The sequence below is a fragment of the Typha latifolia genome, chromosome 11, assembly GCF_019914945.1.
Source record: "Typha latifolia isolate L0001 chromosome 11, TyphaL0001v2, whole genome shotgun sequence".
Lineage (NCBI taxonomy): Eukaryota > Viridiplantae > Streptophyta > Magnoliopsida > Poales > Typhaceae > Typha > Typha latifolia.
In genome coordinates, this window is record NC_133096.1 from 9569053 (window position 1) to 9597014 (window position 27962).

Consider the following 27962-nt stretch of genomic DNA (forward strand, 5'->3'; position numbering starts at 1 on the left):
AGTGCTGGCACTTGTTCTGAGCATTCTAAATTCATTTGATCAATTCCATATTTCCATACCATAGACTAAGTTTTACATACCAGGGTTCCTCTATCTTAACACTACTTGCCTTTTGTACTTTTATTTGTGTTCTTAATGATATTAAAAGGTTGTAACTATTATGCTTGTTTGTTCTACAATTGGATAGTTGAACAAGACCTAAAATAGAGTAAGATGATTAGTTATTAATAATATGATCGATGAATAAAATGTCTTATGTGGCGTGATTAAATTGTATAAGGATTTAATTTTCTACCTCTTTCGTCAATTTAAACTCTATTCATCCAATTTGGGGGAGAGATGAACGAAATTCCATGGAATTCTCCTCCTCCAGACAACCACCCTCCAACCTTGACTCACTTGCCAAAACTCTCTCCAATATCCTCCACTTCCGTCGAGTCACAAACCATCCCACCAAATACTCCTCCCAATTCCCCAAAGACGAGCAGCAAAACCCATCGATTCCAGATGCCATGGAATCCCTCCTCGCCGACCTCTTCGCGAGAATCTCCTCCGTCAAAGCCGCCTACGCCCAGCTCCAGGTCGCACAGAATCCGTACGACTCGGATTCCATCCGATCCGCTGACCTCGCCGTCGTCACCGAGCTCCAACACATCTCCAACCTAAAGCACTCGTATCTTCACCACCACCATCTCACCGCCTCCCAGTCCCCTCTCCTCGCCCACCTCCACGAGCAACGCAACCTCCTAAAGACGTACGAGATCACCGCCAAGAAGCTCGAATCCGAGCTCCAGCTCAAAGAATCCGAATCCATCTCCCTCCGCGCGAAGCTAAACGAATCTCTCCATAATCCATTACATTTCCTGGCCGCGCTGCGCCACGCCGTCAAGTCGATCAAATCCTTCACGAAGCTAATGGCGAAGCACATGGAATCCGCTTCTTGGGATCTCGACGCCGCCGCGAAATCCATCCAACCCGACGTGGTTCTGCGCGATTCGAGCCACAGTATCTTCTCCTTCGAGTCCTACGTCTGCACGAAGATCTTCTCCGACTTCCATCGCAAGGACTTCAGCTTGAGATCTCTGGAGAAGCGTAGGGCGTGGGATCGACGCAAGTTCTTTGAGGAGTTCATGGGGTTGGAAGAGGGGAGGAAGGCGGTGTCGTTGGGGTTCGAGAGGTTTTGCCGGGAGAAGTATTTGGGAATCGTAAAGCCCAAGATGGAGGTGGGATTTTTTGGGGATTTGGAGCAGAGAGCGTTGGTGAGGTCGGGGCGGGGGTTTCCGGAGACGGAGTGGTTTACGGGATTTGCGGAGATGGCGAGGAGAGTTTGGGCCTTGCATTGCTTATTTTTCGCATGCGGTCCGGATTTCGAAGCGGAAATATTTCAGGTTAGAAAGGGGTGCAGGTTCTCAGAGACGTACATGGAGAGCGTGGTGGAGGAGGAGAGATGTAGGCCCATGGGCCGGCCCACTGAGGTGGGGTTCACCGTGATGCCAGGGTTCATGATAGGGAGGATGGTTATACAATGCATAGTGTATCTTTCGGATTGAAAAGGAAGTACACCGATGGATGTATAGGGTGTTTGATCACAATGAGAATACTCTGTGCCGTTTTTAATCAACATCTTTGACGACAGGAAAATATGGCTATTTTCATTTCTTTTATGTAATTTTCTATTATACGATTTTGAGGGTGTGTTATATTCTTCCTGGAAGTTTCATGTATTTTTATGTAATAGTTTGTTGGTAAGTTAAAACTAAAGAATGATCAATCTTTCAACATTTTCTCTTGTCTCATGAATAGCTGAAAAGCTAATAACGAAACTTCGAATAATCCATCCCACGTTATATTATTGAACAGAGAAAACGAATAGCCCAACCGAAACAGAAAGGAGAACCAAAAGGGCAAAAAGGATACACTTGGTTTTGATCAAACCGGTGTAGAATTAGACCGGCGATGCGAACCGAACCGCTCCGGGCTAATCTCGAACCAGACCTGCCGAAATACTTGGACGATGACATCGTGGTGCTCATCCGAGTTAAGCGTCAAGTAGCACGCGAGCAAGCTCTCGAGCTCTTCCGGCCGTCCGATCCCCTTCTCAGCTATCATCTCCACCATGGATTCCCTAAAGTCCTTCTGCGGATCACTCGACTTCTTCACCACCGCAAACTTCTCCAGATCTGTCTCCTCCTCCGCCCTCGGAATTCGCGGCGAGCGAATCCTAACCCTAGAAGACCTCGTCCTGATCTTCCCGCTAAAGGACTTTCTCCCCTCTCTTAACGCCCTCCTCATCCTGCGTCGGCGCCGGCGGCGACGCTGCTCACGGCGGCGGTCCGCCGAGGGATCAATCTCGGACGGATCGCTCTCTGAAGACGGCGGCGGAGGCGGATGGGAGCTTCGAGAGAAGGGGATGAGGTGGCCAAGGGTTTGGGATCCGGCGAGATCCCGGTCGTCGCCGACGGAGTAATGCCGGACGCGGCGAGACCTCGGGCGGAGTCCATCATCATCGCCGAGGGAGAGGCGGCGGGGGACGTATCCGGCACCGGAGGCGGCGACCGGATGAGGGAACCTGGCCACGAAGCGGTCGAGGTCGTCGGAGGTGGAAATCGGTACGGTTTTCGGATCCGGAATGGGAGTTACCTGGGTGGTTCCTTTAGGCTTAGCGGATTCGGGACTGGGCTTATCGGGTATTAGCTTGCAGACCCAAGAGAATGGAAGGAGGTGGGTTAAGGAGAAAGGTTTCTTCTTCTCTTCTCGCAGTTGCTTTCTTCCCCATCTCATCTTTCTCTCTTTCCCTCCCTTTCTCTCTGTCTCTCTGACTCCTGCAGAATGGTTTGGAAACTTGAAACTGGAATAAGTGGTCGGATATGTTTGGCGGTTAAGATAGTTCGTGAGGTACGTGGGGTTTTATCCCTTTGTTTAGATATAAAGATCCTCCGGGCTTTACGCTATTTTGAAAGAGAGTTGCTGTTCGAGGATATCTTTGTGCAGGTCTGCAGGTGTACTTAGCTCTCGCATTTTATAGATAAACTGTACATTTGGGAGCATCGGAGGTAGGGAAAGATTGGATTATCTTTTCACTCCTTTTTTTATGCATATTTGAATCTAGTTTGAATCTAATCCCGCCATATATATTTTTGGATGCATTCGTCGGCTAATTTGCTACAAAGATTTTGAATTGCCTGGTTCATTTTAATGTACGATTGGGTCTCATTGCTTGGCAACATCTAGGTTGTAGCAATTTGTGACATATTTTAAGTAACCCGAGAGACTTGTTATCTAGTGTCGCCCGTGATTTGTTCACTAAACACGTTGCAATATATACCTTAATAGTAGCCTATAGCAAAATAGCTATATATTAGAGGTTTACTTAAGTTTACTCAAAATAAGATACGACACTGTCATCACTTGTGCACAAATTAATTGTATTTCCTTTGTTTCTGTGATGATGCAAGTACCGAGAGTGTGTCACTTGTATATGCACACCAAAACTCCATCTTCTGAAGTTTGTGTCAAGTTGTTGTTTAATTTCCGATGGAGCACCGTGAGAAATTCTCCCAAGTTCCTTTTTTTCTTTTTACAAATGCCAGAAAGGTGACCATGGGCCTAGTACTTGTGAGCTGTGGGCTACTGAGAGATGGATTTCAATGCTTTTGGGCTCACAACTCTCTGCATGCCCAAGCTGAATCGAAAGCACCATTTGGGCTAAAAGGGAAACCCAACTGCTACTTATGTATCTTTTGCATAATTGCATGTCATGATCTCCATCTTTTGTTTCACACTATTCTAATCCAATCATCCATTCTTATCCTTCTTGTTCCATCCTTGTCCACACCATGCAGTTATAACTTATACGTAAGGCCAAAGTCTCTCTCTCTCTCCCTCTCTCCCTCTCTTATCCGAGACAAGAACAATCCCATCCTTCCATTCGTTTCTTCTACCTTTTTATAGATGGAGATAGGCCAATTACAAAGGAGACATTGGGTATGTAGCTGACATCAATACTTCATCCACCTTGATTTATATATATATGGATGTATAAATATAATGGCAAGCCCACGTCCCTTGTCTCACTTGGCAATCATATGTGGTGGATGTATCAATTTCACGCATGTCTCTTTTATTATGAAGTTTTGTACAGGCTACAACAAACTATGACATGGCATTGTGATATTATAAGGACCCACCAATCCTTTCTATTTCCCTCCACATTAGAAGAGAGCAATAATTGCCTAGTTGCATATGACATGTGCATAGAAACAATATACTTTGAGGATTAGATATATCATTGGTTTCTTATATTTGACTAACTATATAACATAATTAAGTACAAGATTCTGAGAACCAAAAGTAGATTTAGATATACCTTCAGTCCTAATCTAATAAAATTCCCAATTGGAATTTATTTTCTTTGTTAATCATTGATGTGAGCAGCAAGCAACCATCCATAGTTAAATGAGGTGGTTATATCAGCGTAGCATGTGGACACTGGGACTAATACAATATGTTATGAATGGACGGCTAATGAGCAATTATAAACCATTACCTGGAATGCAAAGTCACTGTCGATGATTTATGGCAAGGGACTCTATATGTGCAACTGTGCAAGTATATAACTTTGAGCTCTTCTCCAATCAACTTGCACAAATTGATAGCATATATATTACAGCCACCTGGTCATATTCATATACGATATCCACTTCCAATAACTATTTAATTGCCAAGTATTACATATGAGTTGGAAGAAAAGAAAAAGAAAAATTAAAGGATTTATATACCCTCAGTGGCCCATAGTACTCATAATAATACTTGGGATATCCAAAGCATATACTTCAGAATATTGTAACTGACTGCAACTTTCTCTATGCGATCAGGAGTAAAAGTTGAATGATGGTTTGATTAATACAAACCACCTTCCAATGTATCTTCCATGAGTTACAGAGTCAAACACCTGAATAGTGCAACCTGGGGTGCACCAATTAAACATCGTTCGGTTGGCAAGTACCTTCAATGTTGTAAAGATCCTGGAGTTTTTCCAGGCCTTTGGACGATTAGTCTCAACGACTGATGCTATCGGTGGTGGTCTCAAACTCTATTCCACCAGTATGATTACTATTATGACGCACGTCTTAACTATTCCTTGTGATAGCTAGCTCCACAACTTGTACACATATGGTTTGGCGTAGGAAATGGTTTAATAAAATGCACTAGATGTTGACGTTCCATGAGTTTAGCATGAAGAACACGTGCATTTGTTTCAACATCTACCCGCTTTCACTGCATTAATCTACAATTTCTACCTTTCCAAACTTAAAGAGTTTCAAAGAGTAGCTGCATCCTGCAAAATTTTCTTATAATTAAAAAAAAAAAAAGGATTAAATACTTGCATCCTTTCCTTCTGTACTTTTAAATTTTAAATAATTGTTACTATAAATATTGTTTGCATATGTTAAAAAACAGACATTTTCGTTCAAAGCATGAGGAAAAAGAATTAAAAAAAACTTCTGCTGTACCATCACGTCATGGTGGGATAAATTACAACCTAAGAAACACTAACCACTTACACACACACACAAAAAAAAAAAAATAAATAAATAAATATCTTATCCAAACAACCGCATTTTCCCACACGAGATTACTCATCTTTTTTTTTTTTTCTTTTCTTTTTCTCAGAGCTGGGAATTACCAACATTGCACATGGCTACCGAACAAAGCAATAAAGATGTCACCAAATGGGAGAAGCACAGATGGGTATGGTGCAAATATGAAGCCTTCAATGTGGAAAGCATTAACTGGTGCTCCATTGGATTACACTGTGACTCTTTCACACAATACACACACACACACACACATATTTAAATATATATATAGGTAGGCACGTGGTGCACGTTGTCGTACGACTGAGGACCGGATCTCGAGGAACAGTAATAGAGCTTTGGTGGAGCCATCCTGACTCTCTCATCTCCATGTTTTAATTCCACGCCATTGACAACAACTGGCGAGAAGAGAGGTTGGTGGAGAAGGAGAGGAGGAGGAGGAGGAGTCCACTCTGCTATCCGTGTCTCCCCCCCGTGTTTGGTAGCTTGGTTGGCGGTTATCAGAATAGTCTTGCTACCAACTCGTCGTTTGTGCGGTGTCGATAGCGTCACTGCTATCCCACGAAAGCCTCGTACGCTTCAAGATTAATGCCTAGTTAATTATCTCATAACGAAGTGGTTAAAACATGGATGTTGTATTTAATTCCTTTAATAGTAAAATATACACATTTTTTAATCTTTTAAATACTTAACGAGTTATTCAATCCCGTTTCATTTAAAATATAAAACCTTCGATTATTTACATGAAATATATATTTTCGGGCCTAATAAATTAGATTAAAAATCACCGCTTACCCGTGGCCCAGGCTTAGAGTGCGAGTCACTTGTCAACTTTGAGTAGATGATGTGCTTGTTGACTTCATAGGTACATTCTTGCTATGATCAAGGTCAATCAAACGCGACTTATTCGGAGAGAGGGCAGAAACATAACACGCTACTCTTACTTGTAAGCTGATATAATCCTACTATGCTTTGCCACTGTGAGTGAGGTCAATACATTACTGAATGGAGCTCTTTCATCTCAAATAAATGATGAGAGATGCTAAAGGTAAAGATTTATTGTGGGCCTACTTATTTGGTTTGATTCAAGCACTTTATTTACTGTGCTTCAATATGCTCATAATTAATTGTGCTAAAAATTAATTATATAAATAGTTTTTTGAATTGCATAATATTAACATGGCTACATATTTAAAACAACATGTATCAAATCACAGTCCCAATATAATCTAATGATATATCACCTACAAAATGTAACTCTTTAAAAATGAATATTGAAAACACTGACGTGAGTCACGAATACATTCGATAGGCAATTCATCTTTTTTTTTCTTGTGCGAAATACTAGTAATCAATCCTTTCTAAAAGAATATATATCTTCGATTTTCTCATTCCTTGTAATCTTTATATGAATGCCTATCCTCAATTACTCAAAACAGGATACAAGTAATTAATTCCATCCGATGGAATATACTTCCTTCCTCTAAAATTCAAAGTGGCAAAAGCAACAGTAGTGACAGGGCCTATGCCTATGTTTATCCTTTTATCCTTCAAAAAAAATAATATATGGACGATCGGACGGCTGGAGATGCATGTGAATCCTTTGATAAGGTAAGGTCCCACCCAAGATTTATCCACCCACACGTATCACCTTTGTCTTTATAATAAAGCTACGTAGGCTCCTCCGATTGGCTGTTAAAGATGGTTTCCCTGTGGCCAAATCCGGCATGTGCAGGAAAGTTGCAATCCATCCAAACTTTATCCGAATATCTTATCCGGACTGCGCATAATTATCCACCCCGATTCCTCTCTCATCTTTTATTAATAAATCGATGTCATTTTTTGACGTGCCAATCGACTCATCAATCAAGTGAATCATTTGCTCGTGCATACGACTATACAGCGACGGAGTCCACTGCCACGAAGCTTATACCTGACGTGGCAGAGAATGGACGGTCGCGATCTTGAGACAACGTGAAGACGCTTCTTTTTTTTTCCCGTATCGGCGGTGTTAGGTACGGGTAGTCGCTGCTCGCTACGGTTTGTGAAACGACGAAAATAGGCATACGGTTCTTCTGAGCCCAAAGTAATCGGGCGAGGGTATGGAGGTCATATCAGATGGGTTTGAACGTAATTTATTAACACTGGCCAAAGAATAGACCAATCAATCCAAGCACACAAAACAGTTGCAAGGACCGGAGTTTCAATTTTAATTGTAAATCTAGGGTATTCGGTTTTCTATGTCGGGAGTAGCAGCTAATAATGGAGACAGTTGTTGAGAGTTAAGGCTTAAGAAGAAGAAGACGACGACGACGTGGAACCATGATTTTGACACGTCAGACGTGACGTCATGGTGGTGCCTCCACTTGTTTCCAGGGAACGAAGTCAATCAACGAGAGGAGACCCCGCCTCGTCCAGCCCTAATGCGTGATCGTTCTCGTTCTCGTTCTCGTTCGGTCCGTTACTCTAGCGCGGACGCGGAGGAGTTATTGCAAGTCACTGCCGGTAGTTCTTTTGTTTTATAAAAATAAAAATAAAAATAAAAATAAAAAACTCCTTATTTTGACGACGAAATGAAAAAGAAAAAGTTAGTCGATTGGATTGCAATAAGGTTAATAAGCAGGTGGTAGTATCCAAATTTTTTTAAAATTTATATAGAGAAAGACCAGGAAATGATAATGAGCTTCTTGGCTTGGAGTGTGGAGCCGTGTCTCGCGATGGGCCGTGGGATTAATGAGTTAATGGGCCCAAGGCACCATCGTAACCGTCAAACACGTGGGAGGTTGGGAGCACGTGATCGGTGACTGCGTGACTCCAGCTGGCCAACCTTATCCTGTTTCCCCTCCCCCTCCCCCTCCCCCCCCTCCAAAAGACTCCAACTACACTCCTACCTCTTTCCATTTTCCCTATTCGCTCCCCCCCTTCCCTCACTATTCCGGTTTCCTTTTTATATATAATTATAATTATATTTTATCCAACAATAACCCGAATTAGTCCATTTTATCCGCTCGGGTTTATTCTCCCTCCCTTCTCCCATAAACTAGTGCGGTATCTTTCCCGTTTTATTTCCCAGACTCGGTCCTTTATCCTTATTCGCCGCCCCCTAATCTCGCCCTTCCTAAAAGAAACAAATCAAGGTATCATCATCGCCATCATCTCTATTCTATCTATCAGAAATCTATGCAGGGACTAATTCGAACTTTTGTCTAGGGTTTCGTCCCGATCCGATCTGGGAAGATGATGTCAAGATCGTATACGAACCTTTTAGATCTCGCCGCGGGGAACTTCGCGGCGCTCGGCGGTGGGGGAGGCGGGCGGTCGGGGTTGAAGCGGATGCCGAGGGTTATGACGGTGCCGGGTACGCTGTCCGAGCTCGACGACGAGGAGCGCGCGAATAGCGTATCCTCGGACGTGCCGTCCTCTATCGTCCAGGATCGGATAATTATCGTGGCGAACCAGCTCCCTGTCCGGTCGAAGCGCCGGCCCGACGGACGAGGGTGGGCCTTCTCGTGGGACGAGGACTCCCTTCTTCTACAGCTCAAGGATGGGCTCCCCGACGACATGGAGGTGCTCTACGTTGGTTCCCTTCGCGTCGATGTCGAGGCTCATGAGCAAGACGAGGTCGCCCAAACCCTACTGGAGCGGTTCAAATGCGTCCCCGCCTTCCTACCGCCGGATATCTTGGAAAAATATTACCATGGTTTTTGCAAGCAGCAGCTTTGGCCGCTCTTCCACTACATGCTTCCGCTCTCCGCCGACCACGGCGGACGGTTTGACCGTGCCTTATGGGAGTCGTATGTGCTCGCAAATAAACTCTTCTCGCAGAAGGTTATCGAGATTCTGAATCCGGAGGATGACTATGTCTGGATCCATGATTACCATTTGATGGCGCTTCCCACATTTCTCAGGCGAAGATTCAATCGACTACGGATGGGGTTTTTCCTCCATAGCCCGTTCCCGTCCTCAGAGATCTACAGGACCCTAACCGTTCGCGAGGAGATCTTAAAGGCGCTGCTCAATTGTGATCTGATTGGGTTTCATACGTTTGATTATGCTCGACACTTCCTTTCTTGCTGTAGCAGGATGCTTGGGATCGAGTACCAGTCCAAGCGTGGATATATCGGTCTTGATTACTTTGGCCGAACCATCGGGATCAAGATCATGCCGGTTGGAATCCACATGGGCCAGTTGGAGTCAGTTCTCCGGCTGCCGGATAAGGAGTGGCGGGTTGCAGAGCTAACACAGCAGTTTGAGGGGAAGACAGTGCTTCTTGGCGTGGATGATATGGATATCTTCAAGGGGATTAATCTCAAGCTTTTGGCATTTGAGCATATGCTCAGATGGCATCCCAAGTGGCAGGGTAGGGCGGTGTTGGTTCAGATTGCAAATCCTGCTAGGGGGCGGGGAAAGGATCTTGATGATATCCAGACTGAGATACAGGAGAGTTGCAAGAGGATTAACGATGAATTTGGGAGCTCAGGTTACAGTCCGGTTATGTTTATCGATCATCCAGTTTCCAGTGTTGAAAAGATTGCTTTCTACACTGTAGCTGAGTGTGTGGTGGTGACAGCGGTGAGAGATGGAATGAACCTTACGCCATATGAGTACATTGTCTGCAGGCAGGGGATATCTGAATCGGTGTCTGATGGACCAAGTAAGAGTATGCTGGTGGTATCGGAGTTCATTGGCTGTTCACCCTCATTGAGCGGTGCGATTCGGGTTAATCCTTGGAACATAGAGTCCACGGCTGAGGCCATGAATGAGGCCATCTCGCTATCTGATGCAGAGAAGCAGCTACGGCATGAGAAGCACTACCGATATGTCAATACTCACAATGTTGCATATTGGTCAAAAAGCTATCTGCAGGACTTGGAAAGGAGCTGCAAAGACCATTTTAGGAGGAGGTGTTGGGGTATTGGTTTAGGATTTGGATTCCGTGTAGTGGCCCTTGACCCCAATTTCAGAAAGCTTAACGTGGACACCATCGTCTCGACTTATGAGAGGGCTAAAAGTAGGGCTATATTGCTAGATTATGATGGAACAGTGGTGCCACAGACCTCTCTCAACAAGATACCCAGTGATGCGGTTATAAGGATCATCAATACCTTGTGTTCGGATAAGAGAAATGTAGTTTTCATTGTCAGTGGGAGAGGGAGGAGTAGCTTGGGGAAGTGGTTTTCCTCATGCCCTAAGCTTGGCATTGCGGCTGAACATGGTTACTTTTTAAGGTATATTCTCATTCTTTAGCTTGTGCTGTTCTTGTTTAATACCATGACCTCAGGGTAAAGCATGATGTTGGATAACATTGGGTACATAAGCATATAGGTTGGCATGCTGTATGGTTTATTTTTTACTTGCTTATATTTGTACCTATCCACAACAGTCCTCATTATAAAGGAACACTGTAAGGAAAGAGCATCTTCCACTGAAATCGTGGATTGTGAATAGGTGATTAATTTGGCTTGTTTTGATGCTTTGGATATAAAATCCAGTGTATCTAAAAGCTATAGAATTTAAGTGGCCATCCAAGATTACTGTAGGAATTATTCCTAGAGTAATTAGTCAGTCAGCGATCTCAGGAATCAATCCTAGTATTGAGAGCGATTTAGGAGGTTGGAGGGAGCGGCATGCTGTCTTACATGCCAGCATCCTTCAATGCTGCTATCCAGCCATCAGCACAGCCGCACCCATATCTTGTACGGTTTGTGAGCAGTCTGCTCTTGATGATAGGGCTCATATGCAGTTGTTGGCAAGCAGCAGTTGCCACCAGATCACCAGCATTTGGTAGGAATGGCTTAGTTAAAAGGCATAGATAGATCTTTCTAGGAGTTTTGTCTTTATTAGATAGCAAATGTTATCATTGCTTAGAAATTTGAAAGAACTTTATCATTACAAGCCGGATTTGTCTTTTGCTGAGAGTAGTACTGATGGAGGAAATAAATCATGTGCACGCTTTGCTTCAATCTTTGCAGGTGGACTAGAGATGAACAATGGGAAACCACCTCTCAGAATGCTGATTTCGAGTGGATGCAGATGGCAGATCCAGTGATGAAACTCTACACAGAGGCCACTGATGGATCATCCATCGAAACCAAAGAAAGTGCTTTAGTTTGGCACCATCAAGATGCTGACCCAGGTTTTGGCTCAGCTCAGGCAAAGGAAATGCTCGATCATCTTGAGAGCGTCCTAGCAAATGAGCCAGTTTCTGTCAAGAGTGGCCAGTTCATTGTCGAAGTCAAGCCTCAGGTATGTCTTCCTCTTATAACAAATCTCAATTTAACATGTCCAGTGTCCTGAAGGTGGTCTCCATTATCTATTGTGAACTTGATTGTTTATACAAGCTAGCAACCTCTTCATCATCGTAAGCTCAGTGTACACACTAAGTAGCCTGATTAAATATTAAATGGCTTGACGTAGCATACTCTTGATTGTTAACATACTATGTCTGATGAGTTATATCATTATCGTGAGGCACATCAATGTGTTCCATATGTTCTCATTTTCCACTTCAGGCGATAGCCGACTTCACCTTCGATGGAATATACCATTTGACAGAAAATGTTACTATTTGCAGGGAGTTAGCAAAGGATTGGTGGCTGAGAAGATCCTAGCATCAATGATGGAGATTGGGAGGCAGGCAGACTTTGTGCTGTGTATCGGTGATGACAGGTCAGACGAGGACATGTTTGAGGGCATCAGTGATATCATGAGGAGGGGCTTGGTTGCCACCAATACCTCACTGTTTGCCTGCACTGTTGGGCAGAAACCAAGCAAAGCCAAATATTATCTGGATGACACGACAGACGTTGTAAACATGCTCGAAGCACTTGCAGATGCCTCAGAACCAGACCATTCAACTGAGGCGGGAGTAGATCCAACTCCATCCACCCTAGAAAATGCTGAGAAGTGTCAGTGATTGAGTTCTACGTCATCATGTTCGAACAATTGAATTCCAATTACAAGAATAAAACTGGAACCAGGACCTATCATCTGATTTGTCAAGGCATCGGATGCTTGTCTGGTGCAAAGTTGCTGACATTTAGATTCATTATTCAGAAGATAAGTATCTATCTCCAGTTGGGGCAGGCAGTGGACTGCATTGATTCAGGATGCTAGTGGTAGCTCCATCAAAAATCATGTTCATAGCTAACGCAGAAACTTTATTCCTTCTTTTCTTTCCTTCTTTTTTACCCTTTTTTCTTTTATCATCTTTGTTCAGGTGGCATGTTCTGTCTTCTAGATTCATTCTATAGACAGAAGACCTGCAGAGGCCAGGTGACTCTTTAGGTTTTATTTAGTAGTAGATTTGAAAGTAAAAGCAAGAATAGCAATTATCAGCTTCCGTTGTCTCGTTTAGAGCGAGTCAGTAGTATTTGGCATGTCAATTAACGAGTTCACTGGTGGTTTTATTCGTGCATTTGATTCATTATTTAGACTATAAATTCATGTTTACTTGCAGCCTGAGATGTCACGGCTATGATGTTCGCATAATAATTAAACTTCATGTTTCCATCCCTTCCTGCAGTTTCATCAGCCTCCTCAATGTGTTGATCATAGGAAATACAATGCGTGATTTGCCTGGCAAACGTTGCGATGTCCTTGTGACGGTTTGTTTGTTTGTTTTTGCAACGGAACTGGAAAGCTAGTTCTGTTTCACAGTTTTGCCTCTCAGCTTGCGGTAGTAACTCTATTTCGTCAAGTCCAATTTTCATATTTAACGCAGGTTGTACCAACTCGTTTTGTTTCGTAGCTAGAAGCCCAGAACTCACTACTCGCGCTGTTCATATTATTTTATAGCACTTCGTCTCCAAAAGAAATACCTTTTCTATCCGATAGGTGGCATGATGCTTTCTTTATGTTAAGGAAAGTACGTAAATAGATCATAAGGATGAAAGTTACAGCAACATAGTAATGTTTTATGTTTTTCCAACCTCACATACATATATACAATGCGCCCAACATTAGAATAGACCTCCAGCATACAATTGCAGGATTTAAGAGAATAAGTAAACTTCATCATAGCCCTTCCTACAACAGAGCAAGCAACAGCGTCAGCATACTAAATAGAAGATATGACATGAACAATATTAAGATCTTACCCGGCCTTCCCACAATATGTGGGCCTGTAATTGTAGATGAGATTATCTAGCACTTCCTTGGCAGGAGGTCTGCTTGAGGATCTGCGAGCCTCACTGCATCATGCCACAGAAATAATATCTTTAGATTTTCCTTTCTCAATGAAGCCACTTTGAAGTTGGTTGTTATATGCTTCAGGTACAGAATTAAGAATCCATAACACTAATCAGTATCAGATTAAGATTCTCAACATGATGAATTAACCTTTTGTGAGTTCGATCAAAAGTTTGCAACTGTCATCATTGCAGAACTAAAATGCCAGGGAATTTAAGGTTCTCACATTCCTCAACATTTATGCTGGAGCAGCAATTAAAGATTTAAAATGAGACACTCCCTCATGCACATAGTTGGAAATAATTGATAGGCAGGAAAGACAAAGTTTGATGCAGAATTGAGAGCTCAATAAATTAGTGAAGCACACAAAAGACAAAAGGATTGCTAATACTAAATCTTAAGAGATCAGTTTATCAAATTTGAAGCAGTCATGATACAGAAACAAGACCAAAAAGGCTGCAAAGTAATACTGAAAATCAACGATAGTATATTACCCATTATAATTTATAAACTATGGCAAGGTGCATTTTGCAGATGATAAACTAGGGTTATCTATGATCAGAACATAAAAGTTAAATAAAAGACCAGGAAAACAAAATGAACAAAGAAAGTTTGTCTGATGCCACCATGAGAATGCCCTAAGTAACAACATATCCTACTGCATGAGGGAAATGCTAAACCATGAAGCAAAATAAGGACATGGAAATAAGTGAAGGTTCACTTACAACCTGATGAAATAATTAGCAACCAACTGAGTTACAACCTGATGAAATAATTAGCAACCAACTGAGTTACTCGGACTGCATCCTCACTGTGCGGAATCATCGGTAGGCCCCACTCAAAAATATTTTTCTGTGATGTCACATAAGCTTACGTGAGCTCAAATTATAAGTTGCAAATGACAAAGCACCAAGAACAGAAGAAGCATTCAGAGTATCACAAAGAAATTGCAGTGTTTATATAAAACAACTAACAATTTGTCTAACTTTGAACACTAGTAGAATGAATAATTAGAAGTGGAAAAGAAATGCAGGAACACAGGATAATGTTCTTTGGACTAAGTGTGTCTTGATTCCCATGTAAAATTGAGAAGCAGTGGGGAGAAAAAGAATTTTTAAAAAAGGAATATGTTTACCACTTTGTGTATAGTTCCTTGTAGTTCTTCTAGGAGATACATTTTTCAAATGTCTGATTTATATAAAAGAAGAAATTAATAGAACGCATCAAAAGATTCAAGATAAGGCTTAGACTTTCATTTACTGTAACGCATTTCATGAAAATGGAAAATGTAAAGGAGTTTGTTATAAACGCACTTTTAAGAAATGTATATTTCAAACATTAGGACTCACTTTATAGCAGAAAGTTTATATCCTGTCGATACAGTCAAATAAGACTAAGTTCTTTAATTTCAAGAATTCTTTCAAGGAAGTTAATTTCTTTTACCTCCAACTCTGAAACTGATATATGTAATTCAAGTGGCTGGAGAACTTCTGGAAAATAGCTTTTCAATCAATAAAATGTTTCAATTAGAAGAAAAAATCTTTTCCAGTTCAAATATAGTTTATACAGTTCAAATATCAAAATTTTCCAGCTTGAGAACATCAAAGCAACATGTAAAATTCCTTTTCGAGATTAAGTTATAAAAAATATCAAGAAGTAGTTATCCCAGTTAAGCACGAAGAGTCTTTTGTGGAACACCAATTTGAAAATATACCAATCTAACAGTCATACATTTTTGCTCCTTTCTTCTAGATGCCAAGGCAAAGATGTCTAGCATAATCTAACGTTGTTGCTAAAACCAAGCAAATTTTGTTAATTTTCATACTAAAATTACAAAAACCAAATTCAAATCAGCCAAAGCATCTCGCTTTTGGCAGAGGCCCAGAACAAACTTTTGGGTATTTGTAATTCAGGGTCTTAACTATCCAAATAAAAGCACGAGAATCATGACGTACTTTTGAGAAGTAACACCTTCTTGAGTTCTTAATCAAATCAAATACATGTGCAAGAAGCTTGGAGCAAAGGGCGAAAGTTCCATATGCTCGACCTCAATACAGTGCTCTACTTCTCACGTATTTCAAGTCATTTGAGATGAATAATTGCTGAAGGCTAGTTCAAAATAAATTATAAACAAAAGTTGAAAAAGTACTGCGTAGGAAATGACGAGTCTGCAAAGTATAATTTATGATATATATAACTTGGGAGAGTATCCCAAGGATACCTCAGGATGCCACTGGAAGCAAGTCACAGGATAATTGTATGCTTGTGCAGTTGAGACATAGATCTGATAGAAGATTCACACAAAAATTATAGAAAAATAATATATAAAAAAATAACCTCCTTGATAGTGAGGAAGAGAATCTTAGATTATTGTTATACCTTGTTATTGTCATCAGCTGTTGTAGTCAAAATCTTGAAGAAACTTGATAAAGCATCATTCTGGTGTAATCCTTTAGGAGATATACCAAACTTGAAATAATTTAGATGGATCAGACAATGTTAGGGAGCGCTAAGTAAATCAAACTTAAAAATTCTAGATTAACTGGGAAAAAGCCCAACAAGATTAGCAAATACAGGCCTCACTTACTCCGTGATTTTGCATGGCAAGACAATCGGTGCTTAATTTCTTGAGTAGTTCAGGAGGAAATCTGTGAATCAGATGTGTGACCATGCATATTTAACCAGCCAAAATAAACAAAAATCATGATTTATAAGAATAAACTCCAGGTCATGGCATATAAGCGCTGTATTTCTTGGCTAATTCTTTATGATATTGTAGATGCATAAATTACTTTTCTTTCCATTCCCCTGTTTAGGTTCTAGGCCCTCCACCAAGTTGCATGAATACTAATATTTGTTACATGTCTATAATATGTATTATTTAATAACTGAAACTATAAGGCAACTGAAATAACTACCCAGGTTCTAAATATTAGTATCAGTAGTTGGGAAAATAATATGTACTGATAGTATCAATCATCTTGGCCTTTACATTTCGGATTAAATTTAATTACCTAAATTCTAGAAAATTTAATATAAAGCATACGAAAATCCTACAAATTCAGAGAATGACAGAAAATAAGAAAATTTAGATTACTCAAATAAAATAACAACATAATAAGAAAGAGTGAAAACACTGAGAACAATATCGAGTTTTGGATAACTCAGTAAATACTTGTGATCATTATTGTTGTCAACTCTAAGAAAAATTGACCGCAAACCACCCTTACTATCATTGTACAACAAATGAATCCTTGTCTCCACTTCCTCTCATCTCTTTCTCACCTTATTTCCTGGCTGAGGCAAGATAAATAGTTTCTCAGGAGTACTAATGGTAGATGGGGTTATCATCAAGAGTTGGAATGTCACAAATGAGACGGATGCCGAGTTGGATCCATTTTCCACCCCTATCCCCCATCACACCAGGAAAGAAAAACATTTGTAAATGATAGGAAGAAGACTGTTGGAAGAGTACAAGATATGAAAAAAATCTCCTCTTCCCTACTAACCCATGTATACTCTCATTAGGGATGTCCCACTTTAACAGAAAATAAAGATCTTCTGGCATATGTAATGCATAACAATAATAATAAAGAAACAGAGGCATGATGAATATAATTACCTTTGAAAAACGGATCCTTCAATTACAGAATAATCTGTAAATTGAAGAATAGATGCTTGATTTTCTCCACTGAAACTCTCACAAATATTACTGTCCTACAATTATTTACTAAAAGAATAGTTAAGTCTGATGAGGAAAAACAAAGAACTACTTAGGTTGGTCGATAATTGAGTCCTCTTTCATCATTAAGCATCAAGATGTGACTGCAATGGAATTCATTTCTACTTTGCAAGCTTAGATGAATCAACAAGACATCAAACTAACTTCAGATAATCTTCTTCTACAAAAATGTTTACTAATGAGTGTCCATTATTGAATTAGCAGTTAGCTAACCAATCTGTCAGACGTTGTGAAGAAATGAACATTCGAATTCCTCATTATTACATGTCCAAACTTAAATGAATCAACAAGAAATCAAACTAACTTCAGATAATCTTCTTCTACAAAAATGCTTACTAGTGAATGTCCATTATTGAATTAACAGTTAGCTAACCAATCTGTCAGACTCTGTGAAGAAATGAACATTTGATTTTCTCATTATTACGTAGTGCATACATATGCTCAGCTTATCTATTCTTTCCTCTAAATATTGACAATCACCAATGGTAGTTCAAATATTTCTATTGCATTCTTAAGGCTACACTTAATCTTAGGCTGCAATCAGGATTTAGCTGATAGAGAATACACATATACAAAAATAAAAGATTAGTAAAAGGTTTTATCCTGGAGACTAGCTAAAAGATGAGAATACTGCAAGATTTATAAATGATTTTGATATGGCTATAAAAGGCATGTGCATGGCATGTTGCAAATCTCATTTATCTTATTGAACACATCTTTAACGTCACAAACAAGAAGGCACTAAATGCAGAGACACAGCAATGAAGAAGAATATGAAGGAAAAGCAGCACAAACATGCTATAATATAGAAATACAACACAGTCAACATGGAATGTTGGATTGTGTAAAGAAAAAAAACTAAAGAGACAGATTAATTTGTAGGGTTGTTTGGAATCTCCACAAGAGATAGAACTCACATTGCTGATAATCATGCTTACAAGCTCAAATCCCAAACAAATTGCAAATAATGGAAAATGATCTCCTGCATCGTTTTTTTGCAAAGTTATCTGAAAGAGCAGAGGAAACACCAGAAAATCAGGTCTATTTTATGGGAAAAAAAAGGATATGCAAGAGTAGAAAGTGCATGATGAAACCTTTATATACTAGTTTATGAAAAGTCTAATTTCCAGTATGGCATTCAAAAATTAATTAAATTGATGGAATACAACTTTAACTACACAAACACCAACAAGAAAATTAACAAAGTTGTTTCCTACTTGCCCAACATTCCAATCTATTAAGCATTCCATCCTGTAAGAACTCTGCAAATAAGCAGTCTTAGGCAACAGTAGTACTTAGAATACATGATAGCCAAAGCAAGAATGAGAGAATTAATAAATTAATAGCAAGAAGAGAATGTTGCCTCATATTCTCTTTATAATAAATTGCCTTATAAGAGTTTCATAAAACAAAAAATTCACCAAAAGTGTAATTGCAAATTAAACCTAATGAACACATCACTTCGTGAACATGGATGTCCTGAATCACCCGACATAACTTAGTCTACCAAGTCTGGTAAAGATACACAATTAGATAGTAAAATGCTATGCTATTAGACACTTTGCGACCATGAATCACCAAGAATACTGCACAAACTGGTTAGCTAATCCTGCTGGAATGTACATTGAAGCAAGTTATCCCATTACCTCATTCTAATAAATCATAACAGATGCCTATATTCACTCTAGTATAAACAGAGAGCATTGTAACACAGTTCTGTTGGCGCCGACACAGAAATTCCCATTGGCTCATTATATGCATCTCATCACATGAAAATTAAGAGGACAGAATAAAGGTATGAATGAGATAGAACTCAAGACCTATAAAACCTCAGCTCAGATACAATATTTTGGTATTATACAAAAACATAAGTCTGTCTGAAATTTAAGATCAACATAGATATTAAGCTTGAAAATATTATGGGAAACCTACATCAAATTTTACTAATGCTTCAATCCTTCGTAGTACTGGTGCTAGATTATCTACAACATGATGTTAACCATAATCAAGTTCATTCTATGAATCCGAGGTAGGAGATATTATATCTTACCTCATAAAAGACACAGAAGATAAAAAGGAACAAGATAAGATAATATCATAGATAATGGAAAATAATTTGCAACAAATGAAAAGATTCAAGTAAACAGCATTGTACCTGAAATATTTTCTTTATGATTTCAAAATACAGACCCTTTTTTGCCCATCCACCAGTAAAAAGCACACCATTCACCAAATTCAGCTTCTGCAGTTGAGGGAATCAATCAAATAAGTATAGATAGATCATCCGGCCAAACAACAAATTCGAGACAGACTAGGTGCCAACTAATATTTTTTCAAAGAAATGACTACTAAATAGCTATTATGCTGGGTATACTTGATTTGCACCCTTCATAAATGCCTGCATATCATCAATTTCACAAGTACATATATAATTTCCAAAATTTACCTATAGGGCAGGAAGCCACTGATTCATTTTTCCCATATTTTAACAAGTATAATTCAATGTACAGAAAGCAGAATGAGGCAGCAGAGCATCCTACTTCATACCAATACTCTATAATATACAATCCACGAATAAAAAAGATCACTAATTATTCTTAAACTGTTATTCAAATTCAAGGTGGACGACAATACTGTTCAACCTTGGGCTCGTTATAACATAAAGAACAAGAAAGAAATCATCCTAGATAATAGAAATCTTGCGCAATCAACTAAGCCAACTCAAACTCAAGATGAACAATAGCGCTGTATTAAACCTTAATCATATAACGTAGGGAGCAGCACGGATTTCATCATAGAAAGCACAAATCTCGCATAACTAATTCTAAATGGAAAACAATTTCAAACTTTAAACACAAGAAAAAAGAAATCCAAGATCAAACCCGCTTATGATAGAAAGAAGCAACCAATCAAGAGAGAGAAGATTCTCACATCCAAGAGGACTTCCTCAGGCTCATTGAAGATGAGAGGAATAACCCTAGCGCCCGCGGATTCGACGAACTTGACGTAGGAGGCCGGGATATTGGAAGCGTTCGTAGCGTTGCTCAGCCTACCGGAAGCTCCATCGCCGGGGTGGGAGACGATCCCGATCACGGGATAGTAGTAGAGCGACGGATCCGGTGATGCGCATGTCGAGACGCCGAAGGATTCGGCAAAGCGCTCGTCACCTCTGCCAGGAATAATGATTGATTGGGAAGAATCGAAGGTGAGAGAATTACAGAGGAAGAAGAAGGATATAACGAGGAGGAGGAGGAGAGGAATGGAGTTAGGGTTAGAGCCCCAGATCGCCGGGAGAGAGGTCATCTGGAACCGGGAAGGACGAGAGGAGTAGGGAAGAAGACTGGAAAATTGCGTATAACCCCATTTCAAGAATGTGGGGTATGCCGAGTTCTATCAGAGAAACTTCTTTTGCTTCAAGGATCTTTTTGCATAATACAACCGAATATAACATAGAAAACACCAGCAGTTTCATTATGAAAAGGTAAATACTTCAATGCACGAGAATAAATTGTAAGTATAATCTGACGGCTGTAAGAGCCGGTTTTACCGGTAAAATTCACCCGGTACCGGTTTCCCGGTACCGGTTCCAACCCGTGAAAAAGGGTGTATTAGTCTTTTTGCACTCCCTCACGCTTTCCTCTTCCCCTTCTTCACCGACCTCCGATCTGTTCTTGCTCTTTCCTTTTCTCCTCCCATCGATCTCGATTCATGGCTTTCATCACCGGATCGGCGATCTCGATCCCGGCTCCGGCGAGGAAGCCGATCCAGGTTTCGCGATCTGATCTCTCGTTCTTGATCTTCTCTGTTTCTAGGGGTTCTGGAAAGAATATTGGGCGATATAGAAATGGTCATCCATCTCGATCCATGGCTTTCATCACCGGATCGCCGATCTCGATCTCGGCTCCGGCGAGGAAGCTGATCCAGGTATCGCGATCTGATCTCTCGTTCTTAATCTTCTCTGTTTCTAGGGGTTCTGGAAAGAATATTGGGCGATATAGAAATGGTCATCCATCTCGATCCATGGCTTTCATCACCGGATCGCCGATCTCGATCTCGGCTCCGGCGAGGAAGCTGATCCAGGTATCGCGATCTGATCTCTCGTTCTTGATCCTCTCTCTAGGGAGCTGAGGGTCCAAGAGGGGAGATGACAGCCCTCACGGAGCAGATCAGGGTCTCCCAATGGCCTTCAATCCAGAATGGCAGATGAACACTCGAAGCACTAATCCAAAGGTATGAATAGTTATATCCACCCTGGTCAGGATCATTCAATTCGATGGATAACTTCTTTTTTTCCAATCAATAATGTTAAGTCTCCTGTTTATTCCCACTAGTTTGTTGACAAGTTCAAGCAGCCTGAAGGAGAAGGCAAAACAACAAGTTTCCCAGTCAACCATGGGTACATCCAGTCCACAATCCCTCCTTCTGAAATCTATAGATACCCACAACTTAGGATTGGAGAAGCCACCCCAGCTTTCCAAATCATACAGCAGCAGTCTGGTCCTCCTAGTTATTACCAAGTGGGTAGCTCCTAAAATGCCCATTGAACAGGTCATCCTTCTTAATTCTTTTACATTCCCATTATACCCTCATAAATTCTGACCGTTGGATTTCCAATTAAGATACTTACTCCTGGGGCATGGAAGAAAAGCTCTTATGAAAAACACAAATGTTGCCCAATTCACTTTAATGGGAACTAACTCAAGAAAACCAAAATGAAAGAATGAAAGAAAGAAAGAGAAATCCTAATCCAAACATTCAAGATCCAAAAGAACTTTATTATATAGAAACAAAGCAATCATTCAACCTCCTGGATAACAGAAATCTTGGCTTACTCAAATTCAAAATAAACAATAACGATACATCAATAATTCATCATCGAAACCCTTCTCATTTAGCATGGTTCTCATCAAAGAAAACTCTAAATGAAAAACACTTTCAAACTCCAAACACAAGGAGAAGTCTAAGAAATACCACGATCCTAAACCGGTTACGATAGAAAGAAGCAAGCATTCGAGAGAGAGAAGACTCTAACCTCCAGGAGGACTTCCTCGGGCTCGTTAAAGATGAGAGGTTAAACCCTAGTGCCCGCGGATTCGACGAACTTGACGTAGGAGGCCGGGACGTTGGAGGAGTTCGTGGCGTTGCTTAGCCTCCCGGAGGCGCCATCGCCGGAGTGGGAGATGATCCCGATCACGGGGTAGTAGTAGAGTGCAGGATGCGGCAATGCGCATCTCGAGACGCCGGGGAAGTCACCGAAGCGCTCATCTCCTCCGCCAGAGAGGATGATGGATTGGGAGGAACCGAAGGAGAGAGAAATGGAGAGAAAGAAGGAGATGAGGAGGAGAAAGGAAACGGAATTAGAATTAGAGTCATAGATCGCCGGGAGGGAGGCCATCCATCTATGACCGGAAAAGATGAGGAGTGGAGTGGAGGAGAACAACTTTTAAGTGGTGTCTTGATCTCGAGCTGCGTTTTATAGGAGGAGAGAGTATAACCCATGCTAAGTACGGGGTAAAGCACTTTTCCATTAGAGAAGTCGGTTAACAGATACGACGATTGCCGAGTTTCCAAATGTCTTTTGCATAATACCAATACCAGCTACAATTTGGACTTATTGTAGATAAGCTACTCTTCTCTGCATATTTACGAATTGAGTCCTCCATTTTCAGTTATGTACTACAGTATCCTTTCTTCTTCTTTGTATTTTTTTATTTTTTTATTTTTATGTGTATGTCTATATATATATACATACACACATCTGGCTAGTTAACTGGTATATATTGAGAAAAATCAAAATACACTATGTGATATATAGATGAATCTACTCAAGCAACAGAGATAGAGTACATCTTTAAACCAAAAGAGATGGGAAAAAAAAAATCCAAATCAACTGGGTTCTACCTAGTTGGGCTCACAGAAAGCAGAACCACCAACAAGACATTCAATACGGTCTTGCACCTATGACATTACCATGAGGATCATACTCGCACACAATGAAAGTGTCACCGGAGTTACAGATGACCTTGGCGCAGCCAAGCCGCTGCGTCGTCCGCCACACCATCTGGGTGTAATGGGTGCAATCGGCATTCGGCGCGCACGAGTTGCGCTTGTAGTTATAGTCGGCCCGTTCGGCCGCCCAGGCCGCTACTGCGTCGGCGATCTTCCACTGCTTCCCTTGGCCCCAGAAGATGTTCTCCCCGTAGTTCGCCGTCGAATGCTCGAGCGCGCAGTCCCCCTTCCTCTGGTTTCCATACCACGTAGCATACGCAGCCAGATGCGCGCTCCACTGGAGCGGCGGCAGGCGCAAACTGGCCCGCAAAGTGTTATGGGGAGCTAAGAATTGCTCCGCCGAGCTCACGGAGCCCAAAGAGCGAGCATCGGCGTTAGAAAGTAGCAGTGGAAGGACGAGTAGTAGGAGAGAAGAGAAGAGGGTGGTAATCCCCATAAAGATTATAGTGGATGTCTTTTGTTGGTTCTTGGAATTGATGAAGAGTGAGAGAATGTGTCGTGGGGTTTATATAGGAAGGATGGTGACGTGGACTTGATCATGTGGGGAACGAAATATGAGGCTAAGAACTCGTCAGTGAATGTGATGAAAGTAAAGGAAAGTCAAATGGAGTAACATGGCAAAAACTATAGATCGTAGAATATAGTGTTAACATTGGTTACCTCCATTTAATTTGTGATTTAGAGTTCAGAAATCATATGCTCCCATGTGACTATGTGAGCTGGGATGTTATTGTTTCTTACTTAGTATTTTAACACCTCGTCCAGCCTACTAATCTACGAGTTTCTACGATAACGATGTATATTTTAGTCAGGAAGAGGTCGTCTTCTCTTGTAATGTTTGGGCCACGAAGGCTAATGGGAAGAAAAAATATGTATCTATTGATGTGGATTGTTTGACACCTAGCGGAAAGCCTACTCAATGAGAGAAAAGTCTCTCTTTCAGTAAAGTTTACAGTCGGATATTCAAAAATGAATATCTCTAACAGTTTGAAGAGTTATACAAGGTAAGAGTCTAAATAAGCTAGAGACTTGATAATATCAAGCTAATAAATGTAGATGATATCTTAAGTACAACAAAGATATGCCACTTTTCTTACTATAAACTGGCAACAGCCAAATAATGTAATAGTAAGGATGCAAGCAAGAGAGATGAAATATCAAATTTGGAACAGCAATATATTATATAATATATATATATATATATATATATATATACATCAGTCGTATCTCACTTTCCAAGTAACAATAAAGCTAAAAAATTCAAAGCTAAAACGAAAAAAAAGGCACCATTAAGTTTTTTCAGCTGAAGTGAGATGCCCCATCTTTTCGGTTAGGTGTGCAACATTCTTCCTGCTCCACCCAATACTTCCATGTTCTTGTACTTTTCCTTCATTTCTCCTGTCATCTGCATCTCGTCTTTGTGACTGGGCCTGCTGTGCATCAGAAGAACCAGGAGCCTCGGTAAGAAATCGTTCCCAGAATACATCATTTACCCCAGCTGGCACAGTAGAAGCTGCTGTAATTCGATCACTTGTCGGATCAACTATAGCAACGGTAGGCTCAGAATTAACATCTATCTCAGATATTTTACATTGTATATCTGCCTGAATATCTGTCAGAGGAAAAGCAAGATTTTCTGCATAACCCGTGGATTCTGCCAACTCTGGAGTCAAATTGATTTCTCCTATACAAGGTGAAGAAGCGTGCAGTTTAGGTGGCGATGATTGCAAGTCTGCATCAGTCTCCACCGAAGATGCATGCATCTCAGTAAGAACTACAGCAGAAAGAGGGCAAGGCACAGTACTATCATGATACATGTCTTCACCAGAAGCTTGACTCACACCTCGGAAAAAATTCTCTAGGGAATTCAAGGATGATTCCATCTTATCAAATGGCTCTGTATCCAATGCATACATAGGTAACATGTCCGATCCCTCTTTGCCTAATGCCTGGAAATGTACAATCTCATTGTCATCCATATTGACATCCTCATATAACAGATCAGCTTTTGGAAGTCTCCTCTTTTTGCTGTGATAATCAGATTGTTGCACAAAGTTGGAGAGAAATCCAGGTCTGTGTATGATTTGGCTCAAGAAAGCTATCAGACTCCTCTGATGGTGTTCCATAACTTGCAATCTCTCCTCTAAAGTTTGCATTTGCCGATCCATCTGATGCTGCTGCTGGGTATGTTTCTGAAGCTCCAATATTAGCACATCCTTTTCACATTTGACTCTCATAATCTCCTCCTCGAGTTCCCTTCTTTCTGTTTCAGCTAATGCCCCATGGCCTTGTGGATGCAAGGAGTGGCTGTGTATTGGCTTGCGTCTATGAATGTTTTTCAAGAGATGCCTCTGTCCCCTTATAAAATCTTCATTTGCAAACTCCCACTGATCAGGATCTATTTTATGAAAGCCCTATAAAGGACAAAAAAATTCCCATTATTGGAGAGCAAAGGAATCATGTCATGACAAACTGACACTGGGTGTTGCTTATAGTTGCTAGTATTGTTACTTTTACCATCCATAATAGATAGCAAGGTCATTCTCCCTTTGATGCAAGAAAGTCTTCTTTCTGGTAGGTACGAGTGAATAAATAGGGGTTGTAACTAAAATGAATTGGTCAAGTTTTGGCAGATGAAGCTCTTCAAATGGACTCTGGGGCTAATCTCTAGGAACAAAATTAGATAAACTAGCTCGAGCTTAACAGAGCTTAACTGGATAGAAGCCTAATATGAGTAACTTAGTGGCTTCATTGCAAGTGAAATTTTCAATTTTATCTAGCACCACTTTTTGGTTAATCACTGCTTGATTTGTTTACCTGATGCAATAAAACCAAATTTCTATAATTTACATCTAGAATGACTAAAGTTACGAAAAAAACTGATAAAGCATTAGCTTCTAAAATCCAAATATATGTATAATAGCTTATCTAGATGCTCCTTTTACATGAAATCACGACAAACATGAAACTGGTTTGCAGTTGCAAGTCAGAAACATTCCTAGATCCCATAATTTGATGGCCTCATCCAGCAACGAAATATAATAAAAAGCACATGTTGGAAGATATAATCAGGTATATCATCAAGTTTCATGCATGTTGTCGACGCTGTCATCTCAAGGATGCAAAATTAGTAAGAAGCAAGCTATTTTGCAAAGTACCAATAATCTATTCTCATATTTAACTTGTTAATAAATCAAAAGAACTATGCTCCTATAAATTTATTTGTGTTATATCTCAATAGCGGCTTCACGAAGAACAGAAAAATAATTCATGAAGTTTATCAAAAGATTGTGAAATTTAACTTATCCTTTGATTTCTCAGGTAGTCAAAATCATCAACTTACTACGAAAAGTTTCAAACATTAAAATCTTCCTTTTTACCAGAATTATGCTCATTACAATGCGAAAAGACCAACGTTTTCCAAACTTATAAAGCAAGGAAAGATCTAACTTACATAAGTATTGAGCTGCCGGACGAAACTAGAGAAGTTGTTGTGCTTGAAGTACTTGGGGAGCAAATCCCTCGCGAAGTCCGGTAAATTCCACACGACAAAACTCGTATTGGTCGGTCCCCACGAAACAATGGCGTTGGTGGAGGGATCATCCACCATCTCATACGTCTTCGTGAGGAAGGGAGCTGGCGAATTCGAACTCCCTTGCGAGCTCTCCATCCTCTGATTCCTCTACAATTAACTCAAATCTTAACTCGCCGCCGTTAATCTCGACCAATTCTCCCCAAATCCAATGATAGAACTCACCAAAACCCTAAAATTGTCTTCGGATTTTGTTCAGGACACCAAACTCTAGGGATTGAAGCGGATGGAAGAACGAGGAGATCAACCGTATCGTCAATCTTTCCCGCACTATCAGTTTGGTAGGTAGTTGTGGAATCTTTCCTAGAAGAAGAAAATTTTTGGGGGGTTCTCATGGAAGATTGGAAGTAGTCATGGTCTCTCCCGCACAGACAGAAGAGACAACAGGGCGTCAAGTACAAATTTCCATTAGAAGGTAGACTTTTCTAATCTAATCTTATTTGCCCTCCCTCCTTTTCTATTGTTGTTAAGTGGTGATTATGCTGAGTATATTTTTCGCATCAACTATTATATTTTCTCATTAGTTGGTGAGAAAATAAAAGTTGTTAAATACTATTATGAAAGTTTGGTAATTATATTTTTAAGGGATTTTTATAAATTACACCAGTTTCACATTATATATTATGAGATTCACACTACCCCTTGTAATCCGATCCTTTATTTTTCTCTATAATTCTCATTTAACAACTTAAATTAATTTAGATGATATTAAAAAAAATTATAATATATAAGATAATTTATAAATGACAGCGATAACGGAGGAGGTAGATGGCAGATGGCGAAGGAATATAAAAAATAAGATTAAAGGGTGAAATTATTTTAGTAATTTTGT

At 40.4% G+C, this 27962-nt stretch overlaps 6 protein-coding genes across 13 annotated transcripts; 3 read left to right on the forward strand and 3 right to left on the reverse strand.

Annotated features, from left to right (window-relative positions):
* The first annotated feature begins 40 nt into the window (after positions 1-40).
* LOC140797872 (protein GRAVITROPIC IN THE LIGHT 1-like) lies at positions 41-1781 on the forward strand. The gene has a single exon (XM_073151557.1). The coding sequence runs from the start codon at positions 354-356 to the stop codon at positions 1548-1550; it is 1197 nt and encodes a 398-aa protein (XP_073007658.1). The 5' UTR covers positions 41-353; the 3' UTR covers positions 1551-1781.
* A 43-nt stretch (positions 1782-1824) lies between these two features.
* Positions 1825-3163, reverse strand: LOC140797928 (uncharacterized). Its single transcript, XM_073151634.1, has one exon. The coding sequence runs from the start codon at positions 2779-2781 to the stop codon at positions 1930-1932; it is 852 nt and encodes a 283-aa protein (XP_073007735.1). The 5' UTR covers positions 2782-3163; the 3' UTR covers positions 1825-1929.
* Positions 3164-8496: 5333 nt separating this feature from the next.
* Positions 8497-12939, forward strand: LOC140797425 (probable alpha,alpha-trehalose-phosphate synthase [UDP-forming] 7). Its single transcript, XM_073150844.1, has 4 exons — positions 8497-8734; positions 8808-10825; positions 11570-11843; positions 12172-12939. The coding sequence occupies exons 2-4, from the start codon at positions 8835-8837 to the stop codon at positions 12511-12513; spliced, it is 2607 nt and encodes an 868-aa protein (XP_073006945.1). The 5' UTR covers positions 8497-8734; positions 8808-8834; the 3' UTR covers positions 12514-12939.
* A 506-nt stretch (positions 12940-13445) lies between these two features.
* LOC140797427 (gamma-glutamyl hydrolase 2-like) lies at positions 13446-21198 on the reverse strand. Of its 6 annotated transcripts, none has more exons than XR_012110650.1 (11): positions 20461-21026; positions 19685-19771; positions 18447-18536; positions 17410-17504; positions 16375-16435; positions 16167-16256; positions 16009-16071; positions 15743-15896; positions 14551-14639; positions 13697-13789; positions 13446-13625 (listed from the first exon to the last, which is right to left on the reverse strand). XR_012110650.1 is itself a non-coding variant. In XM_073150848.1 (11 exons), exons 2-11 carry the CDS (start codon positions 20830-20832, stop codon positions 13592-13594), a joined length of 1074 nt encoding a protein of 357 aa, XP_073006949.1. In that variant the 5' UTR covers positions 20833-20950; positions 21077-21198; the 3' UTR covers positions 13446-13591. The 6 variants fall into 6 exon arrangements, 3 of the variants coding, with proteins under 3 accessions (XP_073006949.1, XP_073006948.1, XP_073006950.1); XM_073150848.1 differs by lacking the exon at positions 15743-15896 and adding an exon at positions 21077-21198 and having other exon boundaries at positions 20461-20950; XR_012110648.1 differs by lacking the exon at positions 15743-15896 and having other exon boundaries at positions 14516-14639.
* Positions 21169-25919, forward strand: LOC140797429 (uncharacterized). Of its 3 annotated transcripts, XR_012110652.1 has the most exons (5): positions 21169-21297; positions 21342-21609; positions 21650-21759; positions 21861-25456; positions 25539-25919. XR_012110652.1 is itself a non-coding variant. In XM_073150852.1 (3 exons), exons 1-2 carry the CDS (start codon positions 21238-21240, stop codon positions 21734-21736), a joined length of 459 nt encoding a protein of 152 aa, XP_073006953.1. In that variant the 3' UTR covers positions 21737-21759; positions 21861-22176. The 3 variants fall into 3 exon arrangements, 1 of the variants encoding a protein (XP_073006953.1); XR_012110651.1 differs by having other exon boundaries at positions 21238-21609; positions 25158-25456; XM_073150852.1 differs by lacking the exon at positions 25539-25919 and having other exon boundaries at positions 21238-21609; positions 21861-22176.
* Positions 24689-27541, reverse strand: LOC140797426 (heat stress transcription factor A-4b-like). Its single transcript, XM_073150846.1, has 2 exons — positions 26993-27541; positions 24689-25952 (listed from the first exon to the last, which is right to left on the reverse strand). The coding sequence occupies exons 1-2, from the start codon at positions 27206-27208 to the stop codon at positions 24828-24830; spliced, it is 1341 nt and encodes a 446-aa protein (XP_073006947.1). The 5' UTR covers positions 27209-27541; the 3' UTR covers positions 24689-24827.
* Between the last annotated feature and the right edge of the window lie 421 nt (positions 27542-27962).

What these genes read in the sequence shown, in the direction of transcription:
- LOC140797427 (XM_073150848.1), bottom strand. Translation starts at nt 20,832, where the DNA reads ATGACCTCTCTCCCGGCGATCTGGGGCTCTAACCCTAACTCCATTCCT. An exon ending in CTGAGGAAGTCCTCTTGGAT is followed by an intron (nt 19,772 to 20,460) that starts GTGAGAATCTTC and finishes CCTCAACTGCAG; the next exon opens with AAGCTGAATTTGGTGAATGG. An exon ending in GAAGGATCCGTTTTTCAAAG is followed by an intron (nt 16,436 to 17,409) that starts GTAATTATATTC and finishes TCTGATTCACAG; the next exon opens with ATTTCCTCCTGAACTACTCA.
- LOC140797928 (XM_073151634.1), bottom strand. Translation starts at nt 2,781, where the DNA reads ATGAGATGGGGAAGAAAGCAACTGCGAGAAGAGAAGAAGAAACCTTTC.
- LOC140797426 (XM_073150846.1), bottom strand. Translation starts at nt 27,208, where the DNA reads ATGGAGAGCTCGCAAGGGAGTTCGAATTCGCCAGCTCCCTTCCTCACG. An exon ending in TCCGGCAGCTCAATACTTAT is followed by an intron (nt 25,953 to 26,992) that starts GTAAGTTAGATC and finishes TGTCCTTTATAG; the next exon opens with GGCTTTCATAAAATAGATCC.
- LOC140797872 (XM_073151557.1), top strand. Translation starts at nt 354, where the DNA reads ATGGAATTCTCCTCCTCCAGACAACCACCCTCCAACCTTGACTCACTT.
- LOC140797429 (XM_073150852.1), top strand. Translation starts at nt 21,238, where the DNA reads ATGGCTTTCATCACCGGATCGGCGATCTCGATCCCGGCTCCGGCGAGG. An exon ending in CGGCGAGGAAGCTGATCCAG is followed by an intron (nt 21,610 to 21,649) that starts GTATCGCGATCT and finishes TCCTCTCTCTAG; the next exon opens with GGAGCTGAGGGTCCAAGAGG.
- LOC140797425 (XM_073150844.1), top strand. Translation starts at nt 8,835, where the DNA reads ATGATGTCAAGATCGTATACGAACCTTTTAGATCTCGCCGCGGGGAAC. An exon ending in GAACATGGTTACTTTTTAAG is followed by an intron (nt 10,826 to 11,569) that starts GTATATTCTCAT and finishes CAATCTTTGCAG; the next exon opens with GTGGACTAGAGATGAACAAT. An exon ending in TTGTCGAAGTCAAGCCTCAG is followed by an intron (nt 11,844 to 12,171) that starts GTATGTCTTCCT and finishes TACTATTTGCAG; the next exon opens with GGAGTTAGCAAAGGATTGGT.